The 15,416-nt window shown below is 54.7% G+C and overlaps 1 protein-coding gene across 1 annotated transcript; it reads left to right on the forward strand.

Moving 5' to 3' along the window:
- The first annotated feature begins 2,243 nt into the window (after positions 1-2,243).
- On the forward strand, positions 2,244-12,573 carry Il10ra (interleukin 10 receptor subunit alpha). Its single transcript, XM_042682903.1, has 6 exons — positions 2,244-2,333; positions 4,436-4,741; positions 5,488-5,657; positions 6,492-6,630; positions 8,145-8,266; positions 10,090-12,573. Exons 1-6 carry the CDS (start codon positions 2,267-2,269, stop codon positions 10,990-10,992), a joined length of 1,707 nt encoding a protein of 568 aa, XP_042538837.1. The 5' UTR covers positions 2,244-2,266; the 3' UTR covers positions 10,993-12,573.
- The last annotated feature ends 2,843 nt before the right edge of the window (positions 12,574-15,416 follow it).

Raw genomic sequence — 15,416 nt, forward strand, 5'->3', positions numbered from 1 at the left:
CTGCCAGTTAAGCCATTCCTCTACTTCTGGGTTTATCACTGCTGAATTGTAGACGTCTTCCTGCCTAGGCTGGTCTGTAGTCATGATCCTCAGATCTCAGCCTCCTAAGCAGTGAGGATTATAGGCATGAGCCACCAATGACTGGGTTACTTGTTCCTTTGATAAAAATCCAAATGGCTACAGCATGGTTTAACAGAGAGTTTGAATCCTTTTCTGAGCCTTAGAAAAATCCATGAGACTCTTACCTCCAGTTAGCCACCCAAAAGCTGGAAGCCAAGCTCTGGCTTGGCTCAAATAGTAAAGTATCAGCCTTGAAAGTAAAAGCCAGGGCTGGGAAGTTGGCTCAGTGGTAGAGCGCTTGCCTTGCATGCCTGAGGCCCTGGGTTCGATTCCTCAGCACCACGTAAGCAAAAAGAAAAAAGCCGGAAGTGGCGCTGTGGCTCAAGTGGTAGAGCGCTAGCCTTGAGCTGAAGAGCTGAGGGACAGCGCCCAGGCCCAGAGTTCAGGCCCCACGACCGGACCCAAAAAAAAAAAAAGAAAGAAAGTAAAAGCCAAACAAGGGCACAAGGCCTTGAGATCCAACCCCAGTACTGGCACAGGGGAACAAAAATCTCTGCTCTCTTTCTGTCTCTAGCTATAGATGGTTTGATCTCTACGCCTATTGGAACAGCACACAACTGGCTCACGGTATGTATGTGCAAATGTGGGTAATACGAGTGAACAAACAAATCCTCATCCTCCTTCAAAACAGTGGTGGGGTAAGACTTTCATGTTCTTATAAGCCAACCGAAAACTAAAAGTAAAAAACAAGAGGAGGAAGCAGCACCACGGTGCCACCCCGGAGGGAAGGTCAGCAGGAACTAAGACGTCATTTCAGAAGGCAGCCTCTGGCATCGCGCCCTGGTACTACCCAGCCATCTGTCATCTTTAAGCCTTAGCTGAGCAACAGAGTGGGAAAAAACATCCTCGTACCTTAGGAAAGAAGAAAAAGAAAGAAACCCTGGAGCTGTCCAGCCCAGCTGAGCTGAGAGGTTAGGTGCAGAGCAGTTTCCAGAGTGATCACAATGGTGATCACCAGTCCCAATGTGCTGTGGGTATCACTCACACTGTCCATCACCAAGAGCCAGCTCTTTCCAGTCTCAATCGGCTCAGGCCTGCGGCGGACCCCCAACTCCACCCCCGGCCCATTTGGCACTCTGTCAGTCCAGGCCACTGGACAGAGAGTCTCACCGCTCCCACCCCAATATTCAGACAGGATTCACAGCTCCACAAGCTGTGGGCATGATGCATCACTAGGCCCCCATTATGCACAGGGCACGGGCCATACAACCCCAAGTTGGGACCCCTTTCTTAAAAGACACGAACAGGGAATACCCAAGTCAGTGCAGCAGTGGGCACTGCCAGAGAAAACTTTCAGGGGCAAGAAGACTTTAGTGACCCTAGCTCTGGCCTGCAAGTGTTCAGTCTACCTTTCTTTGGTCCCTGTGTCATCTCAGAGCAAGGGCAGCCATGTATATCCACCTGGCAGATAGGCCCACGCGCATGCTCAACACCACAGCAAATGCAAATCCAGATGCATCGCTGCAAATCACATAAGTGCAAGCACACATACACACACACACACACACACACACTCTAGCGGATCTCTTCCTTCAATAAAAGGGTGGACAGTTCATGTGTCTCGTACCCTTTGGCACACTAGGAGGGCAGTCTTGGCTACATTCAGTGATACAGAAGTGTTGGTGACTAAAGATGCATTTACTTACTTGAGTGTTACCAGTTCAAGGCCGGCACCCTACCGTATGAACCACAGTTCCACTCCCTGATTTTGGGGGGGGGAGGGGGCTGATTCATTGGGAATAAAAGTCTCACAGACTTTGCTGTTCAAGCTGGCTTCGAACCATCCTCAGATCTCAGCCTGGTGAGTAGCTAGGATTACAGAAGTGAGCCACCAGCATCTGGCTTCATACCACCACAGATTCCTCACCACCTGCACCACACACACACACATACACACACACACACACCATCACACACCCCATCACACTATGCCTAGCTACTCAGACCTCTGACCCTAGGTCACTGGGAGCCCAGCAAGAGGAAGAAGAGCTGAGCTGGCCTGAGCCAGGACGGGGGCGGGGGCAGAGTGCGGGGCGGGGCTTCACGAAACCACGCCCATCTGCGTCATCGCCTTGGGGGCGTGGCTCGTGCCTGCTGGCAGAAGTGTCAGTCAGTCCCAGCGCTGGGACGATGCGGGGCGCTTAGGATGCTGCTGCTGTGGCTGCTGCTGCTGCTGCCGCTGCTCTGCCTGCGCCTGGGCCGGGGTGCACACAGTAAGTCCTGGGGATCGGCCCTGCCCAATCCACCAGCGTCCCGTGTCAACCCCCCTCTACAGCTGCGGTCGGGTGGAGATCGGCGTGGGGCTGGCCCTGGTGGGAGCGAGGCGCCGCTGGCGGGGGGGGGGGGGGGGGGGGGGGGGGGGGTCGGGGGGGGGGGTGCCGGGCTCTCCCCTGGACTGGCGGGGAAGGTGGGAGTGAGGGAGGGGCCGGCTGACAGCCACACATTGAACCCCAGTAGGTATTCTTGCCCTCTGCTTCTCTGATGGGGCTGTTTGCCCCCCACCCCCAGGTGATCCTGACCCCCTCTTGCCCTCCCTCCCTGCCCTCTCCCCGCCTTCTGATCATCCCTGCCTGGAATCCCCAGCTCACTCCCCCTGCCCCCTGCCCCCGCCCTGCCCTGACCACTACCCCTCAGTTCAGGCTAAGTTCCCAGATTCAGAGACGCCCCAAGGGCCCCAGGTTTGAGGAACCAAGACCAGAGGCCGGGAGAGCAAGAACCACAATCCCTTCTACCATGCCACCAGTAAGCATGAGGTCAAACTCTCAGCCAGTCATGTGATCGAAACCTGAAATGGGAGGGCTGGGGGCGTGGCTCAAGTGGTGGAGGCCCGAGTTCAAACCCCAGTACAGCCAAAAACAAAAACAAAAAGAGAGAGTAGAAAAGAAAGTTGAGAAAATGGGTTGCATTTTCCACTTGACATCTAGTGTTTTGCAATGAAAGCACAGGCTTGAGGCTTGAAGACGGTGTGTGAAAGAATTCAAGGGACAGGTAGATTTTATAAGTGAGAATGAGAGTCACTAAAAAAGAGGTAGGAGTTCAGCAGTCGTGAGGAAGAGACACCTCCAGGGACCTAGACGTGGGAAGGGGGAACTCATTTGCCTTTGGCCCTCACATTCTTTCACTCAATTGATCACCAAGATTTGAAGTAGGGCTGGGTGCCAGTGGCTCACACCTGTCATCCTAGCTACTTAGGAGGCAGAGATCTGAGGATCACAGTTCAAAGCCAGCCCAGGCAAGAAAGTCCATGAGACTCTTATCTCCAATAAACCACTAGAAAACCAGAAGTGGTGCTGTGGTTCAAGTGGTAAAGTACTCACCTTGAGGTGAAGAGCTGAGGGATAGCGCCCACAATAGACAAAAAATAAAAAGAAGAAGATGTGAAGTAGGAGTGGGTAATGGGTTCTTATTAGAGGCAAGACAGGGCTCTTGGAGATCAGTGTATGTCCAGGCTGAGGGCATGAGGAGGGGCTGCTTGGCATTTGGTTATCTCTCTATAGATCCCAGGGTGCTGGCTCTTTAAGGAGCTATCCTCATGTAGTCCAGACTCAATGTTTGTGGTCACCTTACCTCAGGTAGGGGCCTGAGTACAGGATAATACTTCAACTTGGGGAGCCTAAGGTAAGGGAACAAGAACAGGGAGAAGCCAGGGATGTGTGTGTGTATGTGTGTGTGTGTGCATGTGCTTGCACGCACGCCTGCATGTGTGTGCATGCACGCATGTGCATGCGCATGCTAGAATTACAGGTGTGAGTCACCAGCGCCCAGTGGGACAAGCTCTTTTCAGGCTCACTGCCCAGGCTGCCTTTTCTGTGGGGTGTGGCAGCTGCAGTCATTCATCCTCACTGTGGCCTCTGGTCCCAGACGGCACAGGACAGCTCTGGAATTAGACACACCCAATGCAGGTCTCCACTCTGACCCTTCCTAGCTCCATGGAGCTTGAGCAAGTCATTGACCTCTGTGAGCTTTCTTCTTTAGGAAGATCAAGGTCAATACACGGAGGGGGGGGGGGGTGAGAGAGAGATGCCTGGGTATGCAGGGCGGTGGTTGATGTCACTAAATGGAGCATATACAAAGTACTTAGCAGAGCCTGAGCTCATCATGAAGCACCCACTATGTGAGTGGCAACCCTGTATCCCTCCCCCTCCTCCTCCTCCTCCTCCTCCTCCTCCTGCTCCTCCTCCTGCTCCTCTTCCTCCTCCTGCTCCTCCTCCTCCTCCTCCTCCTCCTCCTCCTCCTCCTCCTCCTCCTCCTCCGCTTCCTCCTTGTCCCCAGGGACAAGCACAAATAGCTCTGATGTTGACACTCTTCTCCCCAGGGACGGAACTGCCCAGCCCTTCTTCAGTGTGGTTCGAAGCACTGTTCTTCAAGCATGTCCTCCACTGGACACCCATCCCAAATCAGTCCCCAAATACCTCCTATGAAGTGATGCTGCAGAGGTATGGAGACAGGCATTGGAACCTTCTCCCCAACTGTACAAAGGTCCTGGCTCTGTCCTGTGACATCACCATGGCCACCCTGGACCTGTATCACAACAATGGTTACAGGGCCAAAGTCCGAGCCGTGGACGGCCACCAGCTCTCCAATTGGACCCCAGCTAGCCCCCGCTTCACCATGGATGAAGGTGCTTTTTCCTCCCCCACCCCCCAGCCATGACTTTGGGGCTTCCTTCCAGCCAGAAACTTGAGCCTAGAACTTTTCTCTCGGTATCTATAGCTTGTCCAATCAGCCAGGCTTCCTAATCCGGAAGCCAGTGGCCCAAACAGGGCTGGGTCAGTACTTTGGGAAAGATTAAGCAAAAACAGTCAAAATGTTTAGAGATTAAAAAGGGAACTGGAGTTGTTGACCCTCCCAAAGAGAAATCTTGGGGTATGGGTTGAGTCACAAGGGTCAGGCCAAGCCTGGAAATGTTAGATTTGGGGAGAAGAATTTACAGGGTACAAGCAGTAGGCAGGCTGAATGAGGTCCTCTCCTCTCTGGGGGACAGCTCCCTGGGATTGTGGAAAGGTGGGGGAGGGGGGGCAAGAATCCCCCTGGAGAGGTAACACAAAAGGATACGCCCCAGACTCAGCAAGATTCTTCCCTTCCACTAGAGGTTGAGGTGGCCTGGGTACCTGGGCTCAATCGATCACAGACCCCTTTGCTAGGGAGAGTGTTTAATTTCCAAGACTCATCTCCAGCAATGCCTAAGTCCTGCATGGGCGTAGGGCATCTGGATGTTTAATATGCTCCCAAGAAGTTCTTACTGTGAGGTGGGGTTGGGAAACCTGTGGCCTGGGTGTTTGGGCGGGTGAAGCGTGACCCCGGGGGCAGGTCATGGGTGCAGCCCCCCAGGCCTCGGCCTCATGGCTTTGCCTCTCCCCAACTCAGTGGTTCTCACGGTTGGTAGTGTGAAACTGGAACTGGGCAATGGCCTCATCCATGGGACAATCCAGCCCTTCCGGCCCCCGAGGGCTCCCACGGGCGACAAGTATGAAAGCATCTTCAGACACTTCCGCAAGTACCTGATTGCTATCCGCAAGCCGCCGGGAAACTACTCGGTATGGTGTTCCCTGGGCAGTCTTCACCTGAGTATGCCACTGTGCGTGCCCAGGAAAGGGAGGGGCTGGAGCGTGGGGGAGGGTGTCAAAGGGATGTGAAACCTGGGCTCCAGAGACACCAGCCACTCTGTCTTCTCCTCTCAAGGGATCATTGCGTCTGTGTTAGAGTTGAGGAAATGAGGCTGTATGACAGGCATAAGGGCACACCTGCAATCTGGAATCTGCAAAATTCATCCTTTTCCTCCTTACCCTGACAGAGTCCAGACCCTTCTGTAAAGAGCCTCAGCTCCTAGGAAAACCAGGCTATTAAAAAATCCTTATTAAAATCAGCCTCGCTCAGCCTGTAACCCTAGCTACTCAGGAGGCTGAGCTCTGATGAGCAAGGTTCAGGACCAGCCTGGGCAAGAAAGTCCTTGAGACTTTTATCTACAGTTGACCAACAAAAAGCTAGAAATGGAGCCGTGACTCAAGTGGTAGAGAGCTAGCCTTGAAAGGAAAAGGCTAAGGGAAGCACCTAGACCCTGAGTTTATATCCCAGTATACACATGCGCGTGCAAACACACACCAGCTCTGGTAAATACAGAGCTGTCAGCTGCATTAATAACCACAGTTATTTAAAAAACAAACCTGAGGATGTTGGCCTTAGGCATTGCCAGCACTAGAAGGATGGTTCAGAGGTAGATAGATCACTTGCCTGGCATGGTATGAGGCCCTAATTCATCCCCAACACCCCCCACCAAACAAAAACAAAACCCGGCCCCTCTAGACCGCAGCTTCTCCTTGCTGTGCATAAAACAATTCTCCCTGTTGTTGTTTTTGTTTCTCCTCCCAAAGATGGTGGTAGACAGTGAGCACTTCAGCCTCCTGGCAGGAGAGGTGGGAACGCTGTGTGTCAAGGTCAAGCCCTTCATTGACTCCCGCACAAACAAGGGCAACTGGTCGGAAGAGCAGTGTATCACCCTCAGCAAGCAGTGTAAGTGAGCCTGACCCACTATCTGGGTACCGGGGCCTGGTAGGGCTGGCATTACTTCGGAAAGCATCACTTGGGACTGCTGGTGCCAGTCTTTGTGCCAGGCACTGTCCTCCATGGTTGCCACCGCCCTGCCCCCCCCCACAATCTACAACAGAGATGTTCCTGCCTCCATCTTAGAGAGGAGGAAGGGGACCGGGGTTGTGTAAGCCACTTCCTATGATCAGCAGAACCCGGTCCCCTGGTCCTGGGGAGGGGAGGGGGCCTCCACTTGAGCAAGCTGGGCTTCCCAGGGGTCTCCCAGGACCCTTCCTCAACTGGCCAGTGTGTTGCAGGGTGCAAAAACTCTGCCCTCCTCTCCTCCAAGGAAGCAGAAGTGAGATGGCTTCTGGAAAGAATGCAGAACTCAGCAAACCCAGGCCCCAGCTGGGTTCAGAGTGGTGGGGTGAGGGGTACTGGGTATACAGGACCTGATTGGCCCTGGACGGTCTTGTGGTCTAACTGGGAGACCAGAGGCCCATAGGCAGCTGTCACTAGTAACCTAAGGCAGCCACGGCAAGTGCCCAAATCAAGCCAGCTGTGAAAACCTAGGTTTGAGGGCCCAGTGAACCCCAAAGTGCTTCCTACAGATGTGTAGCACATCTCAGAGCATGAGGACGCTGAGGAGGTCCTTACCGTGCGTCCCTCTCTCTCCAGGAGGAGGCACAATATGTGCAACTGGTAACCTGAAGAGCTCCATCCATTCATTCATGCATGCATGCATGCGTGCATTCATTTTGTGCAAGTCCCGGGCTTGAACTCAGGGTCTGGGTGCCGTCTCTGAGCTTTGTGCTTAAGGCTAGTGCTCTACTACTTTAGCCACAGCTCCACTTCCAACTTTTTTGGGTAGTTAATTGCAGATAAGAGTCTCTCTTGCCTGGGCTAGCTTCGAACAACCAACCTGAGATGTCAGCCTCCTGAGTGGCTGTCAGCCTCCTGAGTGGCTGGGATTATAGGCAGGAGCCACCAGCGCCCCGTGAGCTTCGTTTATTGGTACAAGAAACAGTTTGCTCTGATCTTGGCTTCACCGCCAGCGAGGTGCGTGACTTGGGCTAGGCCTTCACTCCCCAAGCTTCAAGATGCTCGCCTGAACGAACGGGGTGATGGGGCGTGGGCCTCCTCAGGTTGTTACAAGGATCCAGTGAATTAGGGAAGAACTCGGTAAATGATAAGTGAGCTTCACACCTGCGAGGCAGGAACAAGAGCGTTTCCCGTCTTATAGATGAGCGAATCAAGGCTCGGAGAGATGAAGTAATTTGCCCAGGTCCCACAGAGGGGCCCTTCTAGGCTGGACTGGGGGTGCGGGGGGTGGGGGAATGAGCTGGCAGGAATCCACAGGAACCTAGACACCCCTAGAGCTGTGGTTTCCAAGTTGCCTTTGAGAGTGGCCCGGAGTGGCTAAAAGATCTCCAGAAGCCGGTCCCCTCCCGTGCCACCATGCCGGGGTGACACACGCACCTCCCTCCCTGCGCCTGCAGATTTCACCGTGACCAACATGAGCCTGTTCTTCACCTTCATCCTGCTGCTGTGCACAGGCCTGGGCTACTGCCTGCTCCTCCAGCTCTACGTGCGGCGCCGGGGCAAGCTGCCCTCCACCCTGGTGAGCCCCCCGTCCACCTGGCATGGCAGATCCTCCCTCCTTCACGGCCTCTGCCATCTGACGTCATCGGGGGTGGGGCCCTCATGCGCACCCTGGACGAAACAAACGCAGTGTCTCCTAGTAGCCCAGCAGCCCAGTGCTAGATGGACGGCAGGGGCCAGGCCACTGCTGTCACATGACAGTGAGGACAGCCAGGAGGGAGGTCAGGGGACAGCCCATGGCCCAGGGTCTCCAACCGGTGACCATGAGAGGGGATGTCCCTCCTCAGCCCCTCCCAGGGGACCCTCAGATCCACCTTGTGAGAACCAAACCTGAGCCCACCCCTGGCCTGGGTGCCAGGTCACCAGCCCCGGCCCCCCGGTGTGGAGAGCCACGGCAGTGAGGATCCCCCGCTCAGCCAGGGAGGCAGGGACTCCGCCATGCCCACACGAGACAGATCAGAGAGATCAGGGTGTGTAGGAAAACCAAGACGAGGCACCAAGGCTCAATGAAAGGATTTTGAGTAAGAACTGCGGGAAGGAAATGGAGACAGCCTGGCCTCAAGAGAACCTTTGCCCAGCCAAGAAAGAACCAGGCCCCCAGCTCGGCAGCCTGGGCAAACCAGACGAGGATCGGAGGCCAGCAGCTCTTATCAACCCTCGAGGGGTTGAAAGTTCCTCCTTGGGTCTAGCTGAAGTGTGTCTTTGTGGTTCTTTCGCTGTTCCTGGGAGCTGTGGTTCCCCACTGGCCTGTTTCACTGCACCCTGCATATGTGTTTTATGCAGGTCTGGATCCCCGATGGGGGTGGCCGGAGACCCACACACCCCTGTGGATGTGACCTAGGGCTGAGACACTGGGACTCAGGAGCTAGAAAGCAGGAGTGGGGGAGGCTGGGCCTGGATGGGAGACACTTACCTGGGGGTCATAAGAGCCGGGAGTGGGCGGCCGCTGAGCTAGCCAGCGAGCACTTACCTTGAAAGTGGTGCCTGGGCGGGAGCTGAGGGCCGAGGGCCTGATCCCTGGCATCTGACTGTAGCCAAGGTGAGGCCCCGTGGCTTTCACACAAAGCAGAGGACCAGGCACAGAGGTAGAAAGCCAAGAGACGTCTGGTAGCCACTCGGATAGCGCTCCTTCACAACCCCGGGACACAGAGTTGACTCGTCCTGGAAGGACTTTCTCCTCTGGAGAGCAAAGCCCAGCTTCCTTCTCCTACCATCCCGGCTTTCACTGACTTCAGTCTGAACTGCAGAATGCTCAGCGCATGGTCACGTTCGATTGTTTGCTCTTACGTATGCGCCGCCTTGGCTCTGAGCCTTCAGATTGGATGAGCAAGGGTCTCAAGTCAGAACAGCTGAGCACAAACTCAGGTGTGCTCTTCCCTGCTGTGTGACCTCGGGCAAATAACCGAACTTCTCTGAGCTGCATATTTCTCCCTTAGGGAACAGCTCTAGTACTACTTCCCCTACGGTTATAGGAGGCTATGGTTTGAAGCCGTGTGGATCTGTTGTGTGCCTTCCATGAGTCACGTGAGGTTCTCAGAGCTTCACGTGCTACCCGCAATAGGAGAAGACGTGTATCATGAACTCCAGTTACCGTGAGGAACAAAACACAAAGAAGACCAGTGACTCGGCCTAAGTGGCAAGGCGGATAGGAGGCAGAGCTAGGTTTGCACCCACAAGGCCCAGATCCAGAGTCCACACCCTTCATGGAGTGTGTGACAGTAATCCACTACCAAGGAAATGAGGGCAGGGTGCAACCGCGATCAGTAAGTCAGTCAACAAACCCCCGAGTGCCAAGGTGCTGTGTATGTTCAGGCTGCTCTCACTCTGCCTTCTCCTCCCCAGGTCTTCAAGCAGCCCAGCCCCTTTGTCTTCTCCAGCCAGCTCCCCTGCTCAGAGCTGCGGGACACCATCCACCCGCTGGACGAAGAGGCCTTCCCGGAGCTCAGGGCCTCGGGCCTGCACAACAGCACGGATGGTGGCTTTGACAGTAACGAGCCGTCCCTGCAGCTGGAAGAGTCCCCGTTCCTCCTTGGCCCTGACTCACAGACCCACGAGACTCTGGGAGGCGTGGGGCCCTCCGCGCTGCAGGACAGCTGTAGTAATGGCAGCACGGACAGCGGGATCTGCCTGCAGGGGTCGGGCCTGCTCCCGGGCCCCGGGCCCGCCTGGGAGCCGCAGGATGAGAACGCAGGCCCTGGCCAGGAGGACAGCGGTGTCAGCCTCGCCGGGAGCTCGGGAGACTCTGGGGATGCCCAGCCGGGCTCAGCCTTGGGCCAGATCCCTCTCCTGAGGCCTGAGGTCCCACGGGAAGAGGACTCAGCTGTGGTGGCCTTTCAGGGCTACCTGAGACAGACCAGACGTGTGGCCCAGCCAGGAACCAAGGAGGGCTGCCTGGAGAAAGAGACCTTCTTGGCGGATGGCCTCAGCCCCAAATTCACAGAGGCAGGCTGGGCCCCGTCTGCGCCGGCCAAGGGCTACGTGAAACAGGATTCTCCTGGAACATCAGGGGCTCCCCTGGACGCCCCAGCCGAACAGTGGAAGCAGCTGGTGGAGGAGTGGCCCCTCCTGGCCTTTGCCAGCTGTGGGAACCTGGGAACGCCTGGCTGGAGCTTGACCCAGGACCTTGCCTCTTTAGACTGTAAGGCAGCCCGGGGCGGCCTCCTGAGCAGCTTTGACTCCGAATTGGCCCTGCCACTGATCTCCAGCCTGCACTCCCAACAGCCACTGGGGCAGAAGGAGGCTTAGATCCCAACCCCGGGCTCCACTGTACACTTCGGTGCAAGCCACGGGGACCAGAAGGGCAGGAGGAGGCCAGCTTGGTGGATACATCCTGGATGGCTGTGCTGCCCAGCGGGGCCCTGCAGGTTCCGGCAAAGGGAAGTCAGCCCCTCCTCTGAGCTCTTTCCTGTACCGTAGCCAATTCTAGGCTCTGCCTGGGAACCACGGGGGCTTCTGGAGCTGAAGTTGCCTGGCGCAGGCACCTCCACAGGCCAGCCCGGTTTCAAGCCCCTGGCAGGATGGAGTTCAGAGAGAAGGGAGCTTGGGGATCTCACGATGGGGTTGTCTCTAGTGGGAAAGGGGGGCTCAGAGGCCAGGTTGGAACTCTGGGGTGGTAACATGGAGATAACACGCCCACTCACTCGGGCAGCAAGCTTGTCACCGGAAGATGCTACACTTATCACTGGAAGATGACCTTACGCTTGTCACGGGAGGATCTTAAGCTTTATCTGCCCTGGGCAGTCAGCCAATCCACCCATCGGTCCACCGAAGGATTCTGGCTCAGAACTGGTGCCTCTTACCCTGCGATTGACCAATGACCACAGTCGTTTCCAGGGGCCCGGTCGCTCACAGTTCACCCCACCAGCTTGCTGGTGGCACCTGAGACACAATGGATGTCTATATGGATCTGAGCTTGGCACTTCAGACAGCCTCTGGGCTTGAGCCTGCAGGGCTCAGCTGGGCCCCAGAGAGTCAGGGTCTGGCCCTGTATCTGTATTCACTGCTAATGTCTAGCTCTGGGCCCAGAGGACCAGGCCCTGGGCTCAGTGTCCAGCTGTGTGACCGTGGCCACTCACTTCTCAGAAGGATTCAGTTTTCCCATCTGTGAGATGAGCTCACCTTTATGTCAGCTACACTGGCCCCCAGGGCCAAGGAGAATGATATTTGAGAGTCTGGCCTGCCAGAGCCCACACTGGGAGGAAGTGGGCTCTGCCCCTGTCTGTTCAGGGCGACTTCCTCCTTGTGTTGAAGGCCGTACCAGGAGAGTGGCCAGCCACGGGGGCCCGGCAGGGGCAGGAGTGGTCCTTGCTTCCCCCAGCCTTGTTTGGAATCTGTCTTCACATAAAGGCAGCTCTCCGATGCTGGGAAGCGCCATGCCCTTAGGAGCCATCTCCCCCCACCCCCCAACTTCACTGCACAGACCTTAGGGTCCCAGACACAAGCCCTGCCACTCTGCCAGGAAGCTCAGAGGCTTGGGGGAGGACTCTGGGGAAACTTTATTTATTTACTTCATTTATTTATTGAAGGGGCCGGAGAGCCAGGCAAGGACTCCAGGCTCTCTCGGAGGTTCTGGCTCTTCCGTACTCTTCCTAGTTGTACAGCCTGGGGTTGATCATTTTTCCTGTTTGAGTCTCAGTTTCCAGATACATATGTTAAGAAAAGAATGTGTGAGTTATCTTAAGTCCTAGGACCATGGGCTCATGTTCCTTGAGCAAACGAATGTCAGTGTGCTTTGAACACATTGTGAATGAGTACTGTGTGCGTCTGTCTGTCTGTGTATGTGTGTGTGTGGTTTTTTTAAATTCCAATAAATTGTCTGGAATCCTATGAAGACAATCTGGTTTCTTATGGCACCATGGCTTGTGATTGTTGGATATGCTAATGGTATGCTAATGTTAGGTGGTTGGTCATTGGCTATGCAAATGATAATGCTAACAAGTGATGGGGGCAGTGGGGAATAGGCAACCAGAGTGGAACCAGATCCAGCCATGCTAGCATGGCCTGCATCGCTTGTGACCTTCTTAGCGTGTCTGATCCCCGTTGATAACGGGGATGAAATTCAGCATGAGAGGTGGTGATGTTTCAATGAGATTGAGAAAGTTTAGTGGGGTGCCAGAAAGGTGGGGTTCCCTGGTAAAGAACTGTCATTGGCTGTGGAGGACGTGAAGGGAAATAGTTTTTCTTGGAAACGGGTGCACGGGAGAGCCTTAGAAGAAATGGAGAAAATGTGCGTGCCTAGTGAAGGCTGGGCTGTTATCTTGGCTACAGTGAGCTCAACTCTAAGCTGCTGTGGGGAAAACCAAGGAAGTTCTCCCAGGCGGCAGCACCGATGAGATGTCCATCCATGCTTATCTGGAATTTGGATTGAAGTCCCCCAACGGAAGGTCTGGGCTGTTCCTCCACTGAGCAATATCCTTCAAGGGCCTTTCCAGGCTGGGGAATGTGTGATCGTGTGTTTCTCTGAGCTAAGGGAACTTCCTCTTGGTAAGGAGAGAGGGGAAATGGGTCGACATGGACAAAAGAGGAAATTCTGTTGAACTGGTTTTTTTCCCCAGATTTGTAACTAACTGCTAATGCTCCCCAAATACCTCTATTCCCCCTCAGGACCGCCCCCCCCACACAGTCCCTAAGGGGGTGTATCCTGCCCCCCAGCCCCCACTGTGTCTACACAGTGTTGGAAGCAGAGTAGGGGGGGACTAACAGGCTGAGCCCGCATGGAATACACAACGGATCCAACTGCAAGACACAGGCAGGCCCTCGTTAGAGCTGATGTTATCAAACCCACCTTAGCGGACATGGGGTACTGGGAAGTTTGACTCATTCATTTCCTGTTATACTCATGGGTTTGAGGGTTTCATTTGAAGCAAACCCACAATTTAAAAAATCAAGTGCATGGTTATTAATGACCTGCAGTGTCTTTCCCTGCTATCAGATCCATCTTCACTTTAATTTCCCACAACCCTGTTAAAAGGGTAATGGTACCCAGAAAACACCCCGATGAGCAGAGGCTGGGCAGATGGAGCTCGTGTTCTTAAAAGATGACTCAAACCGAGGTGGAAGATGTCACTCCTAGGCAGGAGACAGAGGCCTGAATGGAAGCGCTTCATTCCTTTAACGAACACCTACTCTGTGGTTGACGCAGCGTTCAGTCCTGGGGACAAAAAAGACCTTGGTCTTAAGGAGTGGGCCCTGAGTTATAAAGGTAAACATCACACAAGCCATCACCACCGGTACAGAATCTCTGTTCCACAGGAAGAATGAGGCAGGGAGCCACGAGGCTCACGGGTATCGAGCTGCCCTCCTCTGGATCTCTACCTCCCAACTAGTGAGGGTTAGGAGGGGGGGTCGTTGGAGAAGATGAGCCAAGGAGTCTGGAAACTTCCTACTCAGCACCACCTTCCCTCCCTTCTGAATCCAGCTCCTTGAAAGAGCAGTTTCCACTCATTGCTCCCAGCTGCTTCTGCTACACTGGTGACCCCAGAGACACCATGCCATCATGTGTGTGGGGCCAGGGCCTCTGCTGTTGCGCAGCCCAGAGGGTGCACTTAGCATGTGGGAGCCCACATTTGCTCCCCTGAAATTACACACTTGGACACCCCCGTCCCCTGTGATCACCCAGAATTCACCACCTCCGTGTTCCTTCAACCTGTCTGAGCCCGAACTGCCGCTTCCTCCTTCTCAGTTTGGATGTCCTAACCTGCCACTTTCTGCCCACATGGCCACGGGAATCTGACCTTCCTCATCTAAGCAAACCCGTGGCCCTGCAGGTGACATCCCGGAGCCTCCAGCTTGGCCCGGGCCTGGGCCTCCAGGGCTATACCACCTGTTGTTTTCGTTGGCCTGTGGCTCCCCTGGGCAGGCGGAATATTTTTATTTCTGGTCCCCAAGTGTGAAAATTCACCCCACCACTGGTTTCCTGTTTTGTACCCGATCTGTTCAAATATCACTGCTTCTTGATCGTTTTTGATCACTAAGCAGTTTTTTTTATGTAATAATGATACTCCCATCTGTTCCCACTTTTGAGTCTCTCAGAGCCCTGAAGCCTAGAACGTGGTGTCCTGGACCAGCTCCAAGGTGACAGGGCCTGTCACCTGGCCCCTCATGCTGCCACCCACACAGGGCAGAGCCATGAGCACCGGAGGAGATGTCTAATCATGGCTTTGACCGTCTTGTAGGTTGTGCCTGAGATAGAAACCTCACCACCTATGTGCCCTTTCTCCAGAAGCATATCTGATCTCCAACAGAGTCAGATGTGGTGGAGGTGGTGGTGGTGCAGATTGTCAGATGTCACAGCACCTAAGTGTACCCAGGATGCCCCAGAGAGCCTGAGGAACCCTTCCATTGCCTTCATGACCCCTCCCTACCCACTGCCAGATCAAAACAAGGCACCTTGGAGAGCTCCTACTTCCTGTGCTGCCAGGAAGTACCTATCAACTAAAAAAGGGAGAGACTAATCTCCAGAGAGACTGTGGGGTCATCAGGAATATAGTGTAGAAGCTGAATTAATGGATGAGTGAATGGATGGATGGATGGATGGATGGATGGATGGATGAAATGGATGATGGGTGGATGGATGGATGGGTAATGGATGGATAAAATAACTAAGCTATGTAATTAAAATCAGAAGAGGCCAAGATCCACAGGTGTTGAAGAAGGTTCCCCGAAGAAGC

The sequence above is a fragment of the Dipodomys spectabilis genome, unplaced genomic scaffold, assembly GCF_019054845.1.
Source record: "Dipodomys spectabilis isolate Male_0828 unplaced genomic scaffold, ASM1905484v1 ptg000076l, whole genome shotgun sequence".
NCBI classification, from domain to species: domain Eukaryota; kingdom Metazoa; phylum Chordata; class Mammalia; order Rodentia; family Heteromyidae; genus Dipodomys; species Dipodomys spectabilis.